Source organism: Leptinotarsa decemlineata, unplaced genomic scaffold (genome assembly GCF_025532065.1).
Source record: "Leptinotarsa decemlineata unplaced genomic scaffold, Ldec_3_MD MMD2_tig00002082_RagTag_RagTag, whole genome shotgun sequence".
NCBI lineage: Eukaryota > Metazoa > Arthropoda > Insecta > Coleoptera > Chrysomelidae > Leptinotarsa > Leptinotarsa decemlineata.
The window spans coordinates 8,351,174-8,366,630 of NW_027412573.1; the positions used below are offsets into that span (position 1 = coordinate 8,351,174).

At 36.2% G+C, this 15,457-nt stretch overlaps 1 protein-coding gene across 3 annotated transcripts in view; it reads right to left on the bottom strand.

The window, feature by feature from the left end:
* Window positions 1–15,457, bottom strand: part of wnd (Mitogen-activated protein kinase kinase kinase 13 wallenda) — a 90,100-nt gene that overhangs the window by 41,221 nt on the left and 33,422 nt on the right. Inside the window, exon 1 of one of the 3 annotated variants that reach the window (XM_074176939.1) lies at window positions 12,451–12,796. The exons of the other annotated variants lie outside the window; for them this stretch is intronic. Within the exon in view, the coding sequence (XP_074033040.1) occupies window positions 12,451–12,533 (83 nt within the window). The 5' untranslated portion in view covers window positions 12,534–12,796. Of the gene's footprint in view, window positions 1–12,450; window positions 12,797–15,457 lie in introns of those variants that run through there. 3 annotated transcript variants of the gene reach the window in all.

Consider the following 15,457-nt stretch of genomic DNA (forward strand, 5'->3'; position numbering starts at 1 on the left):
CAATATGGGATTCAAGGAAACGCGGTTTTTCGAAAAATTTCCTCGCAGTTTCGAGGAAATAAACATAAAAAACAATCATTACATATTAAATATGCAGATGACTTTGTCATCTTGGCAAGGTCCACGTCGGGAAGGGTAGCGTGTATTATCCTCCAAAGCACGATGGACGTTGTTCACAATTGGTGCCTGAGGGAGCAGCCGTCTGTCAATCCCAGAAAAACTGATAATCCCCTTCACCAGGAGGAGAAAATTGGACGATCTAACGCCACTTTCCCCCAATGGTGAGGTCATTCCATTTGGAACGAAGGTGAAATATCTTGGTATTGTCCTTGATAAAAAAGTCACCTGGAACGCTCACTTGGAAAAAGTTTTACACGAAGACAGGCTGCCTCTATGAACATGTCGAAGGATTTGTGGTAAAACCTGGGGTTTAGGTTCCAAACAAATCCATTGGATTTATGTGATGATTGTCAGACCAATGATCACTTATAGTGCAATTGCCTGGTGGCCGAAGGCTTTACAGAAAACGATCCAGGCGAAGCTCTCTGGCTTACAGAGACAGACTTGTCTGGCTATCAGTGGTTCCATCAGTACCACACCGTCAGCGGTCATGGAGATCCTTCTGGATCTACCTTCTCTTCACATTTTTCTGGAGAGAGAGGCTGGATGGACTACATATAGACTTGTGCACATTGCCAATTGCACAAATCAATTCAATGCAGAGTGCAACAGACTGTTGGTTGACACTGGAAATCACAGCATTCTGGAAATGACCTCTGCCTTTATGCCTCCAACTGTCAACTACGAACTGTCTTATAAAGTACTGTTTCCGAGTAGAGAGGACTGGATCCTCCGGGAGAAGGAAATATAGCACCTCGTTCTGGTGCAGGTGTTTTCAGTCGGAAGACCAGGACAAAGATATCAACCTGCCTAGGAACATATGCGACTGTTTTTCAAGCGGAAATTTATGCTACTGAATTGTGTGCGGAGAGATTGGAAGAATCCAACGTCATACACATATAAAAATATTCTCGGACCATTTTATACATTTATGAACGTTGAGATTTGAAACAATGAGAACTACAAGTTTTAATTTCAATTTTATTCTTCTTCATCATCATCGTCTTCCAGTCGCTGTAAAATTTCAAATTTCTCTGTGTTCTCCTCTTCAATGATATTTGTCTTCAGTTCTTCCAGGTTTTCGGGGTCAAAGCATTAACACAAGCCATTAAGACAAGCTTACCCATTACACTGGCCGCAAGCTGAAGAGCAGTACCGCAACTCTGCTTTCCTGCAGCCATACACGAACCACCACCATTCTTACAGTTCCAAAATATTTTGTTAAGCAATTCCTCCGGAGCTGGTGGATTCATTATCATAATAGTCCAGTCATTATAGTAAGTTCACCTCGGAATTCGAGATACCCAGCTGTAAGTCTGTAAATACTTGTATATTGACACCCTAAAAGTTGTCTCAAAACTTATATATGGTAGGGTGTACGCAACTATCAAATTTGAAGGTCAAAGGTCACAAAACTCGTTTTTTTGCGCTTTTTTTGTAAATATCTCATTTCCTATGGGTTTTTTGCTATTTGTATTCATTATCAATATTGTAGAATACAAAATTCTCTACAAATTTTAAAAAAAGTTTTCATACGGTGAACCGTTTTCGAGATAGAAGGCGGAGAGCGCGCGGTCCAGGATCACTTCAGTTCAACCGGTGCCTCCAGTCGAAAACGCGCCATATATAGTTGATTAACTATCGATAAATCAATGATTATAAATATTTGTCAATTTTTATAAACTATTATATTATATTTTATGACTTTTTTCCTAACATATCCACTTTTTATTCAGTATTAATGTATTTAACAACACTCACCTGCCCTTCTATGTAATAAGAATTATATTTCAATTATAACCTAATTAATAACTTCTTACATGATGAAAAAATGCAAATAAATCATGAATCAATACATTTATTTTTATTAAAAGTAAAAAATGGAATAGAGGGTACAAAAACTACAATTTATAATTTTAATCATCTTCTTTCTCTTCATCGTCGTCTTCCGGCTGCTGGTAATTTTAAACTGGTCTTCATTATCGTCTTCAACGACATTTGTCTCAAGTTCTTTCATGATTTCGGGGTCAAAGGTCCCATGTCGCTCTGATATGGTAGAACATTGAGACAAGCTTGCCCATTACTTTGGCCACAAGCTAAAGAGCATTGCAAGCCTGTTTTCCTGCATCTGCATCGTGAATCACAACCACCCTTGCAGTTGCAGAAAATTGTATTTAGCAAATCTTCCGGAGCAGGTGATAATATTGTCATGATAGGCTCCAACCCCATATTGCCCTATTATAACTGCAGTTTTTTCAGACTTTGATTATCTACTACAGTTTCAACAATAAGAACATCCGCATCATCTCTGGCTTGTTTAGTAGTAATATTTGTAGCTTGTAATTTTTCAATTAACATATTGACGAGGATATCTTTGTTATTTCTATTCGATAAGAAATTTTCTTGAGTAACTGGTACAACCATTGTTTCAACGAAACAGACTTCATATGTTTTTGAAAGTGCAGCAGTTCATCTCTGCTGCTCCATAGCTTTTACGTTCTTACTGTAGTCTGAATATCCGTCAAATATAACAATTATTTTGGAACTGTAATGCCTTTGTGAATAATTCATGTATTTAACAAAAGTAATAGAAAAAGTATCTTCTCTGCTCCATACAACATGATGAAGCAGAAATCCGCCATCAATAATGAACGTCACATTATTTTCATTGAGAACAAAATCAATTGGGCTCATGTTGACATACAATGACGATTTTGTTGTTTTTCTCATGCCATCATTATCAAATAGAGCTGTTAGATACGGACTCAATTCATATTGAAAATATTCTTCAAGATTACTTTCAAATTGTTTGCTGACAGTAATTCTTTGGAAGAGTAATAATGGGTCCACTGGAACTTTACAATCATTTATTTTTACACATTTGTTAACACTGGAAAGCGGTATTACTTTTTCGGAACGTTTCAACTTTATTTCATTAAATGATAAGCCGGTGATCTTCTTCATAGATTCTAATCCAATTTCGTTAGCTCTGTGGCAGTTAATTTGCTCATTTCCAACAATTCCAAAAGCTATCGATATTAACTGCTTAGTATTTGGAAAAGGATCATGGAGTTTAAATCAATCAAATAGTATATTTACGTCAGCATTGTCTTTTTTCAATCTTGAGTCTCTGGAATATACGTGTTGCTCGGTCGACTCCAAGGAGATATCACAGAACTTCTCCATTTCCTCACAAATAGTATTTGTGGCGTACATAGCATATACCCATTTACACAAAACACTTTCTTTCATACTTCGACCACGAGATACTCCTCCTTCGATTTTCATGGTTTTCGTGAGACTTTGTTCATCAACTATATATGGCGCATTTTCGACCGGAGGCACAGGTTGACCTGAAGTGATCCTATGACCGCGCGCTCTCCGCCCTCTATCTCGAAAACCGTATGAAAAATTTTGTCAAACAAATTTGTAGAGAATTTTGTGTTCTACAATATTGTAATGAAAACAAATAGCAAAAAACCCATAGGAAATGAGGTATTTACAAAAAAAGCGCAAAAAACGATTTTTGTGACCTTTGACCTTGAAATTTAATAGTTGCGTAGACCCTACCATATGTAGGTTTCAAGACAACTTTTAGGGTGTCAATATATAATTATTTACAGACTTACAGCTGGGTATCTCGAATTCCGAGATTCTTACCTGATTTAAGCTTAAATGACCCTGGAGTATAACAGGTTCCAGGAATTCGTCACGCATTATCCAACACAATGTGTGCGGAGAGATTGGAAGAATCCAACCTCATACACTAGTCAATAAAAATATTATCGGACAGTCAAGCGGCGTTGGAAGCTCTTGGCTCCTACCGAGCAACGTCTAAATTGGTAGCAAATTGACAAAAACGACTCTTCTCGTTAGAAAGACATAACAGATTGTCTCTGGTCTGGATTCCTGGCCATACTGGCCTGGAAGGCAATGAGACTGCTGACTTCCTTGAAAAGGAAGGTGCTGCAAGCAGCTTCATCGGACCAGAACCTGTCATTGGCATCGCTTTGGGCTTTGCCAAAGAAAGATTGAACACCTGGATGGCAACAAGATTTATGGACTTCTGGCAGAATCTTCCAGGATTGGCGTTTATTCATCCTTCGAAGCTTGATACCAAACAGTTGTTGAACTACAGTAGGGGTGAACTACGATGTCTAACAGGCCTTCTTAAAAGTCGCTCTCATTTGAATCATCATATGTAGAGACTCGGACTGTCGGAAGACAGTGTATATCGCTTCTATTTGGAAAATGATAAAACAGCAGAGCACATACTTTGTGCCTGACCCGCTGGGAACCGAATCTGGTTTTTAGAGTTCGGCAGAGCCGTACTCTTACCATCTGACCATACAAACTAATCAGATTCGTTCAGAAGCCGGGTTTATTTGATCGAGTGTCAATAGGTGTGAGCCACAATAAACCCTTGCTGGTTGCGGTGGAGAGTCGAATAGACCTACTTGGACCTAACCTAACCTAACCCCTCAATAATGACCAGTTTCGAAAATCAAAATAATGCAGTAACATGATTTTGCAAGACGATCTCTCCGAAGAGCTCCACCACACTACTTTCTTCCAGTTACGACAGTGGCTGAATGATTTCCTGGTTTCCTTTGTGGTATTAGCCACGGAAGTAGTTGTTTTCTGATAGGCGTCAGTCCATTTAATTTAGGCATAATTGAAGGGCTACCTCTAAATATGGAGGCATCTATGGAGGCATCTAAAATCGATATTGGAAGATTTGAGCAGAATAACAGCTGCGTGTAGAGGACTCCTGGCAGAAATTTTTCGGAATATAAGAGAGGACTATATCAGGCGCTATCACTGTTTAGATTTTATTGCAAAACATTTGATACTCAACGGTTTCACTTGATTTCTCCGAAAGTACTAAAAATAAGTATGTGGTATTTTTGAAAAGATAGCTGAACAACCTTCTGAATGAGGTATCACTCAAACCCCCCTTTCTATTCATGATTTTCCTAGTTCTAGTGTCTGATAAGTTTGATGTAATTTATACACGTGCCATAAGTAGCCATCGATGTTTCTCTTTTAAATATCATTACCATCATTACTGGTGTTTCCCAGAAATTGGTACATCAATGACTTGTTGGAAAAGATCAGAGTTCCAATATATTGCTTCGTTTCTAAAAATCATTTGTGTTTGAGCATCAAATGCTAATCCACATCCTGCCAACAACAAGAATTTTGATTAGCGTCTCCTGATTGTTAGTAGAAAATCATTCACCAAATGAAGTAATCGGTCTCGTTAAAATGCTGGATTTATTTGATCGAGTTTGAATAGGTTGGAGCCATAATAAACCCTATCGGGTTGCACTGGAATTTGGAATAGTCACTCACTTGGACCACTTGATTCCCCCAAGAGCAGCTAAGTATGTTGAACCTCAGTGTATCTCAATGATCACCTCTTATTAACTCTTCCATTTTGAGAAAACAATTTTTTGTAATAAACTTCTCGCAATGATTTTCCATATGAATATAAATCGTCATTTTCAAACAGGAACCGCTCTCAGAGTGTTCAACAAGTTTCCCTTCAGTGCTTATGCATCTCCATAAAAAATATCAATTTCAGTGGACTGAATTCATTATAATACTCTGGTTTCTTCTACAGGAGGTTGCAAACAGTAATTTGTTTATAGAACTGTGAATAAAAACTTCTGTAATTCCCTGTGATTCCCATTGCACGGAAGTGTAATTTTTTGTTGAAGGATAATGCTAATTTCAATATTCAAACTGATATGGACCCGTGTTATGAATATTATCATAAGTAACCATTCAGAATAAATTGTTAAGGTATGATGAAAATAAAATACTCATTAGAAATGATTCAATAGATTAATTGTTTAGCAATTCTATATCACTTCAACTTCAATTTTTCAAACCGATGAAGATATTATTGAGTATCATCAAAAATCCTATAATCCAAATACTGTTCAGATGATAAATAAATAATCAATAATGAATAAAATAATAACATAATAACAAAATCTGTTGAAATCTATTTTTCCGTTGAGTAGCTGTCGCTCCCCTACGAACAAAAAACCCCAAAAGTCAAATCTTGTGCTAGCTAAGGATTAACGGGGTCTAGCTTTTCAACGTGCAATTCCTAGCACGTCAGTCTGAAAGTGTAGAATAGTGTATATAATATATAATAAATATATAAAACAACGAAATGACAGACAAAACCACAATAAACATTTGTAGGCGTCTGAATCAATATGCATATGTTTACGAAATCAGTCGCTTCTTCTGCGGGCAGAAAATCATTGGGAAGCAAATCGGGGCAGTTTGTTTGATGTTTTGATAGATCACATTTTGAATTTTGTGGAACGTAATTTTCGATCATAAGTCACAAGTTGTGACTTTTCCTTATATATAACCTTAAAAGACGTCGGGTGACCATGTCCTTCAACGTTTCCGAGAGCAAAGAATTCCTAAGAAAAAAATGCAATGAAACTTTAGCCTTTTGAGACAATTAAAAAGACTGTGTACTATCAGTACTTCAAAGTAGCAAAATGTGATGTAATGGAAAAAGGGGAAACAAAATGATTACTCGCAATTTCTTCTTCGGCTTTCACTTCCTAGGTAGCTCCACCAGTGCTATATATTGTCCTTTATCTCTTACCTTGACTTCCACTGAATGTTGTTTCATGTTTTTGGCTTAGCGTCCAATATTACTTCGTAGAAGTGCATAAGTAGGATCAAAGTGAGTGGATCTTTTCGAACCTCTCCAACAACCCGCAAGGGTTTATTGTGGCTCGCACCTATTCAAACTACATCTGCTTAAAAAAGCCGAATACTTTATTTGGCGAGTGATTTTGCAGGGCAGTTGACAAGAGTTACGTCTTTTCATATGATGATCCGAAGGACAATGAACTGTAACTAGGCATGTTAGGTAACATGGGTAATTTATTGCTGTAATCTTATAATTGTAATGTAACATGTATGTATGTATGAATGCCTTAGAATGTATCAATCCTGTCCAATCCAGGTGTTCAGTGTTTGTTTGGCAAAGCCTGAAGCAGTGGTGCTAATGTTCTGGTCTGGTGAAACCGCTTGCAGCGACATCTCTATACATTTTCATAAACAACCATTATTTCTGACCAATAATGATTTGATTCTATACTTTCACCTCTACATTGTTTTGTAGAAGTATTTTTTCAAGTGATTAACTATTGATTTAATTGTTTTTTTTATCTTCTTTGCAAAGCATTTTGTCTCCTCTATACCATCTTCATTTGTAAGAATACTTCACGGGCAGTTAGTTATTTTCTTTTTCGTTCTAATCAAGAGTCTAAAATATCTTCTATTTGCTTCTTGATTTGCTGAAAACCCTCATTAAAACCACATGATCTGAATACAGTAGGTCCATGACCTTCAACAGCCATTGTATTCAACCCTCCTTACTTTTCTAGTTCAATTTTATTCATTCTATCTATTCTGAGCATAAACAACACTGAGCTCACACTCTTTCTTTCCTCTTTTACAAGCATGTTTATATGAAAGTAGTTGTTTCAAGAGAGCTTTTTCTTCCATTTTGTAACTTCTTTGGGTGATCTGCACATCTTTGTATAGAGTTTTTTTTAAACACGAGTTTATTAGCTTCACCTGTATGTATGTATGTTTATTTGTTTGATTGTAACTCTTAAGCTAGGGATCTGTATTTTACAGAATTATCGCTTTATCTATTCGCGGGCAGATGGCGCTATAAGTAACCTCCTTGATATAATTCGATCTCACTTTACGGGTATTTTCTTCATTTGAAAAAAGTATATTTTTTTATTAACACGCGCGCCTACCGCCTTATTTCTAAGCCTCCTTTGTTTTTAAACTATATTTATTAATAAGACGATATTGGACGATGAATCTTTCAGAATAGCAGTAGGACTTAAGATGGGTTTATCTATTTGTGTGCTACATACTTGTGTTTGCGGTAGTATAGTTGATGAGAAAGGTACACATGGTTTGAGTTGCAGGAGAAGTGCACGGCGTACATCTCAACATCACCATGTGAACAACATATTGAAACGACAAACGATGTTTGTCAGCGGATGTTCCTGCAATTCTGGAACCCGTTGGTACCAGTCGAGATGATGGTAAACGACCAGATGGTATGTCTCTCATACCACGGAAATACGGTAAACCTGTGGAATGGGACTTCACTTGCGTTGACACGGTCGCGGTTTCCCATCTAGCCGGAATTTCGAAGTCTGCTGGAACTGCAGCATTGTCTGGCGAGATTGAAAAGAAAAAATACCAAAATCTTGGTAACAACTATTTGTTCCATCCAGTAGCGGTTGAAACTTTTGGTGTTTATGGCCTGGAGTCTCTGTTATTCGTTCATGAACTTGGAATGAGAATAGGCCAAGCAACGACAGATCACCGTTCTACCTTTTTTTGATAGAAAGAATTAGTATTGCTATTCAACTTGGCAATGCTGCTTCGGTCCTTGGAACTATTCCTCCTTCACATAATTTTGATGAGATCATGCATTGCCCTAATTTCAGTAAGGAACTGAAATATCTTCGAAACAAGCCGAGATATGTGACTATTCATCAGTCTCCTATCAAGGTTCATTCACAAGTGATTGATCCACCTTCTTCTTTGCGGTACGGTGCAGTGCGGTCAGTGGACTCAGGTCATTCTTGCTCCCCAAATATGAGTTGCAGTTTCCGTAGTTCTGGTTCCCTTTCAGTGGAAGAGCTTCATGAAGCAAGAGCCGAATCGACCCCTCTGCGAAACCCTTCTTACTTGGAAGGATCGATCGCAGCTTGAGAAATGGAGATTCTGTTAAACGTGTTCTTCCTTACGAATCAGTAGAGAGTTGTCCTGAAAATCTAGAGAAGAAAATTGGATTGGATGATTTAGAAAGCACTTGCTACATGAATAGCATTTTACAAGTGTTTTACATGACGAAGAATTTCAAGAACGAGGTTTAAATGATGAACGAGAACAGGAATGTTTCCTACTTATTCATCAAACTCAAACACCTGTTCATGCAGCTGCAGTTTCGTAAGAATATATCATCTTTCCCTCCAACCGATTTCCTGGAGTCTTTGAAGTCCACTAGATACTCGTTAGGACAGCAAGAGGATTGTTCCGAATTCTTGGGGCCCTTGTTGAATACTCTTCAAAATACAAAAGCAAAATCAATACTCCTGGCCGCTATGGATTGATTTATTCAGTACAGTCCATCTCGTCTTGTGTTTGTAAATCTTTTGCTGGAAAAATCCTCACTTGTTTACTTTGTAGTAAATGTTCAAAAGGTAGCGAAAACTTATGAGAATTTCTGGAACTTCATCTAGCTTTTCCTAATATGACTAATAACCAGTCCTTGCAAAGCTTATTGTTAAATCATCTGAAAATAGAATTTTCAACAGGTGATGATCGACTGTATTGCCAAACATGCGCCAAGCTAACTGACTGTTGTAAGGAAACAAGTATAGCTGAGGCACCTGTCAATCTAATAATAACACTGATGATCTGATCATTATTACGCCTTGGTCAAAGACGATGCATTGAATCTATTGTAGCCTCTGGAGACACCCTACATTTTGTTTAATGAGAGAGAGAACATTGGTAGATCAAGATCTTCAGATGATGTGGTGCTGCAGGTTTTTCCAGGTTTTCCTGCAGCTGAAAAAGCAAATGCGCCACTGGAATCAATAAAGTCGCCCCGGTGCGCCAATTAATTTTTATTGTTGTTTTTATTTTTATCGTTGTTTTAATAAAAATTTATTAATTTATTGCTTTCTTCGTTTCTTTGGAATATTCGCAAGTTTTTTGTATAAGAAAGCCAAAACCTTTCTTTAATCTCTTCTAAAAATATATTCCTTTTAATTTATATATTTGAATAATTTTTCTTAACAAAACATATTCTATAGGGGTAAAACAGATTACCACAAAATCTCATTATACGAGATAACAATTTCAGGAATTTTATTTTAATGAATTACTGCGGTTCAGTTTCGATACAACATTAAACAATTTGATTTTTTTTCAAATAATCACAAAAACTTTAAAACTAAATCCACGTACTGTCATCGTGACATGAATTGATTTGTCTCTTCCCGTGACTTCAAGTCACCTATCAAGTGAAATGAGTGCTTGGTCTTGCCATGTTACCCAGAAAAGTGCTGATGAGGTAATAAGACGTGTGTCTTATTCCGAAACTGCGAAGTACGCCATTAATGATAATTGTGTTAAAAAAAAGTGAATTTTCATACCGCAACTCTTTATGTATTATATTGTTAGTAGTATCCCTGTGAATGATACCTGTTTGATTCCATTAGTACAAAGTGAATAGGAAAAAATGATGTTCGTATAATTCGTTTGAAATAATTTCGTATAAAACAGTTTTTTCGAACATACAGTGTCATCCCTGAAGTATGCACCATATGGGAAACTTATTTATTAAAGGTTTTTCGACAAAATGTTATTCTTGATGAAAGTGTGTGCATCACCTAAAACTAAACATGCACCAACAAAATGAAGTAAAACACACGTAGAGGAACCTTCAAATATTTTATTTTGAGACAAGAGTAAAGTACTCTTATTTTGAGAAATTTCGGAAAATGTTATTTAGAAAAGTCGTTCAGCATTGAAAAATACATCTAGATTTGAAGTTATGGCCACCTAAGTGAAGTTTTTTTCACCATGTTTTTTAAATGGGGACTACGAAAAAAAATCGCTAAAACGATAAAGAGAAAAGTGAATTAATTTTCAAAATTTTTGGTGCAAAGTTATTTTTATTTTTTGGTAACACCGAAAATTACTCAAAACTAAACAGTATTGTAACAAGAACTTAATATTCAATAATATCAAATAACAAAACATCAAAATAAAATAGACATTTCGGAACAAACTCATTGATTTTCTGGAGATTCAACTTAAAACACCTAACTTTTGTTTGTTCAGAAATTCCTATTTTATTTTAATGTTTTGTGATTTGATATTATTGAATATTAAGTTTTTGTTACAATACTGTATAATTTTGAGTAGTTTTCGGTGATACCAAAAAATAAAAATAACTTTACACCAAAAACTTTGAAAACTAATTAACTTATCAAAAAAATTGACCGTGGTCAACACGACAGTTGTGTAGTTTGTAATATTACAGACTTTTAAAATGAACCGTCGTATACAGGTTTAGCAAAAATTTGTTTTTCGTAGTCCCCATTTAAAAGAAATGGGTAAAAAAATTGAACTTCGCCTAAATGCCCATGACTTCAAATCTAGATGTATTTTTTAATGCTAAACAACTTTTTTAAATAACATTTCCCGAGATTTTTCAGTATAAGAGTACTTTACTTCAATCACAAAATCAAATATTTGAAGGCTCCTCGTATATTACGTATGTTATACTGTATTTTGTTGGTGCATGTTTTGTTTTAGGGGATGCAAAAACTTTTATCAAGAACAACTTTTTGTCGAAAAACCCTTAATGAATAAGTTTCCCATATGGTGCATACTTTGGGGATGACACTGTATATTTTCTTTCTTGTTGTTTCGTGTGAAAATTGTTGTTTCGGGGGCTCTTTTCTTCAAATTTGTACTGAAAGTAACCAAATATTTAATTATCATGCCCTCGCGATTGTTTTAATGTTTTCATCGTTTCAAGGTGGTCCAAAACTTCACTGAGAAGTTCATCAAAAATGCCTTTCTGCATTGTATTCTATAGCTTTGTCCAAATATAAAAAACCAAACGTGTTAGGAATCACAACGTTATATGGTAAGACCTCGTTAGTCCTTAACTAGACTTCTGAGGGTTGTCGTTCGTAGGGGTGCGATAGCTGGTTAACGGAAAAAACATATTTTGAACATATATACAAGACTGTCTGTCTTACGCAACAATTGAAGTAGGGTCGTCTTCACTTTTATTGTATTCTAATTTCACATCTCAAGTTCCTAATTTCAGTTTGATAATATCTGTTTAAAACTGTAATTATCTAAAGTGATAATTCAACTTTTGAAGTCGGGACACAAAAAAGAATGCGATTAGTCTACGATTTGGTAGTGTCGCAGAACCATAAAAACACATCAATATTTTGAAATGCACGTATATAATTTCAAAAAAAAAAACAACGTATCGACATTTCTTGTCTCTACTCTGAAAACTTCACCTATCATAGAAAAATCAATGATATCAAGTTTTTATCCCACCCTGTATCGACCTTTCCGCTAGATTCCGAATCTCAATGTTATGGGTTTTCACCGTTAAAAGTCCAAAGGAATTAAAATAACGCGAGTAACGACAGTACAAAGTTGTTAGAACTGTGGCAGAAGCGCCTAAAAGGAATAATGTTGTTTTCCAACCTGATGTTTCGAAAATAGTTCTCCACGGTGAAAATCCTGGGAACCATCTGCTTGACACTGATCGGAATGTTCACTTTCACCATGTTGTGGGTCACATCGATAAAAAGGACACTGAAAACGTCACTGAAGGCACAAATAACTTATTTTCACGAATCTCGTAACACCAGAACGGGCGGAATGTTCAAATTCACACACTGAATATACTAAAATCACAACGATCGTCCTCCATAATCGACAAAACTCGGAATAAACTCCGTTATCTGATGTCACAAGGTGCACACTTGTTCGATAGCGTCGGTCAATAACAAATAAAATGTTTATTTATTATTGTTCTTACAGGATGTATCGGTGGTGAGGACGGCACTGGACAATGGTGGGGAGAAGCGAATCTCCGGAGTAGTTGGACTTCAGTAAAAGAGTAAACTTAAGCTACAGGTAGAGGAAATACGAGAAATTGGACAGACAAACTTGCCTGTTCATAAATTTCGGGTGCAATAAACAGTCGTTACCTACACCCCTGGTATTAACAATCATCGAGTTGGATATGCTGAATGCATTCTAGTTGAAATGCATATTAGGGATTAGGATTTTACTCGCAGAAGTGCTAACAAAAATCCAATCTGAAATAACAGGCAGTGCCACCTACCGTTTGATATTTGAATTTGAAGAGCTGTGTTCTTATCAAGGATTCGTGCATTCTTTTTTCAATAAAGACTTGAAAGAGCTTATTTTTATATTCTACCAAATAGGAGTGTTGACAATTTTGGAAGGGGCGTTAAAGTTATGAGTGCTCAGTGGAAAAACACGTCTAATGGGCTCAAACCTACGGTATATCCTTGAAATCTGGCAAACTCAGGGATGTACGAATATTGAATTAATTATTCAATAATGATAGTAATAATAATACTAATAATGAAAATTTGAAAATTAGAAAAAAATAATATCAAGCAACCATAAAACTAATACATATACAGCATGCATACAAACACACTCAGATATACAGGGTGTTCCTTAAACACATGCTAATATTTAAGGAGGTAATTCTTAGACCCATTTTAAGAAAAAAACTTCCTATGGACGTATGTCCTAAACGCCTTAACTTTTGAGATACAGGGTGGCAAAGTTTTCAAAAATAATCATTTTTTTAATAATAACTGAGATAATTTTGTAGACATCTTTGGCATATTTGGTACATATGTTCCATGCCTCGAGGCGCATTTTCTGATGTACCCAAATTTGTATTTTTTCAAACAGTGGCATCCCTACGGGTTTCGCATTGAATATTTTTGGGGAAAAAGTACTACGCCAATGTTTTCTTTTCAAAATAAAATCATTTTTAAAATCCTCATTTATTTTTGAGAAAATTTGATCTCCTGGTATTTCTTTGTCCGACGCATGATTTTCACTCAAAAAAATAAAACTCGACAGAAAGCAAATTAAGAAATTAGATCAATTCTAAAATGAATGAGAATCTGAAAATTGCTTCATAACGCATTACCAATTTCCTAATAATATTTGAAAACATAATCTGCAAAAAAATAAATTTTTCACAAAAACGAGTTTTATTTTATTTTGTGACAGTAAGTCTAAACGAATAGCACACATTTGTTAATTAGTAATAATACCAAAACTGATTATAAAAATTGTTGGAAGTGGCCACCTGCACTTAGTATGCATGCTTCCGCCCTTCTACGCATGGAATTACGCACCCGTTCAAATATTCCCGGCGTATTTCGTATAGTTTCACACGAGGCAACTATTCGCTTTCTTAAATCTTCTGAAGTATTAACGGGAGTTTTATACACAAGAGTTTTAAGGTGACCTCATAAAAAAAATCTAAACTGTTGAGATCGGGGGATCTTGCTGGCCATTGCTGAGGTCCTCCGCGACCTATCCAACGATTAGGATAAACTGTATTTAAATGGTTTCGGACAATTACACTGAAATGAGCAGGGGCGCCATCGTGCATGTACCATATTCGATTCCTTAACGCAAGTGGCACATCTTCCAATAACCCAGTTAAGTCTTCTTCGAGAAAGTGTAAATAAGAACGACCATCAAGGCGTCCTGGTAGAAAAAATGGGCCTATTAGATGATCACCTATAATTCCTGCCCATACATTAACCGAAAATTGGTGTTGGAAATGGGTTTCGGTTATTGCATGGGGATTTTCTTCAGCCCACACATGATTGTTATGGAAATTTTGAATGGCATTCCGAGAAAAATTTGCTTCGTCTGTGAACAAAATTTGTGTCTCAAACTGCGGATTTAGTGCAAAACTTTGTAGATACCACTGACTGAAGTTCACACGCTGTGGAAAATATCTGGGGAGTAATGCCTGCACTCTTGAAATATGGTATGGGCATAACAAAAAATCAACCAAAATACGCCAAACAATTTGATGACAAATATCCAGAGTTCTAGCGATCTTCCTCGTACTCGTCTCAGGATGTTCCTCAATTTCTTGCAGCACCGCTTCCTTAATTTCAGGAGTTCTTACTACACGAGGTCTACCTTCCGGAGTCCCTTTCTTGAAACTACCAGTTTCCCCAAGTCGACGATGAATATTTGAAAAGGTTCGGCTATCTGGTAAGGCACGATTAGGATATCTTTCCTGATAAATGCGCCTGGCTTCTGTTGCATTACCATCGGCAAGGCCATATACTTACGTAATGCATTTGCGCCATTTCCGCATTCGTATAATTTACCATATTTACTGATATTGAGAAAAACAGCGGACTACCAAAATAACTTCAATAACACTTCAAAATCAATCAAAACGCGCTGTGACAGTTTTTAACACCAACACCTTACTTTAACGACGCTGTTTTTCTGCTTTTAATCTTTAAAAGAAATCACATATCGACAAACTCCATATTTCCAAGAGGTGCAGTAAATAAATTCTGCTACACGTCATTTATTCCAGGATAACTAAATTTATGTTTTCAAAAATTATTAAGCGGTGCTGCGTTATGACGTAATTTTAATTGAGAACGGTGCATCTGAC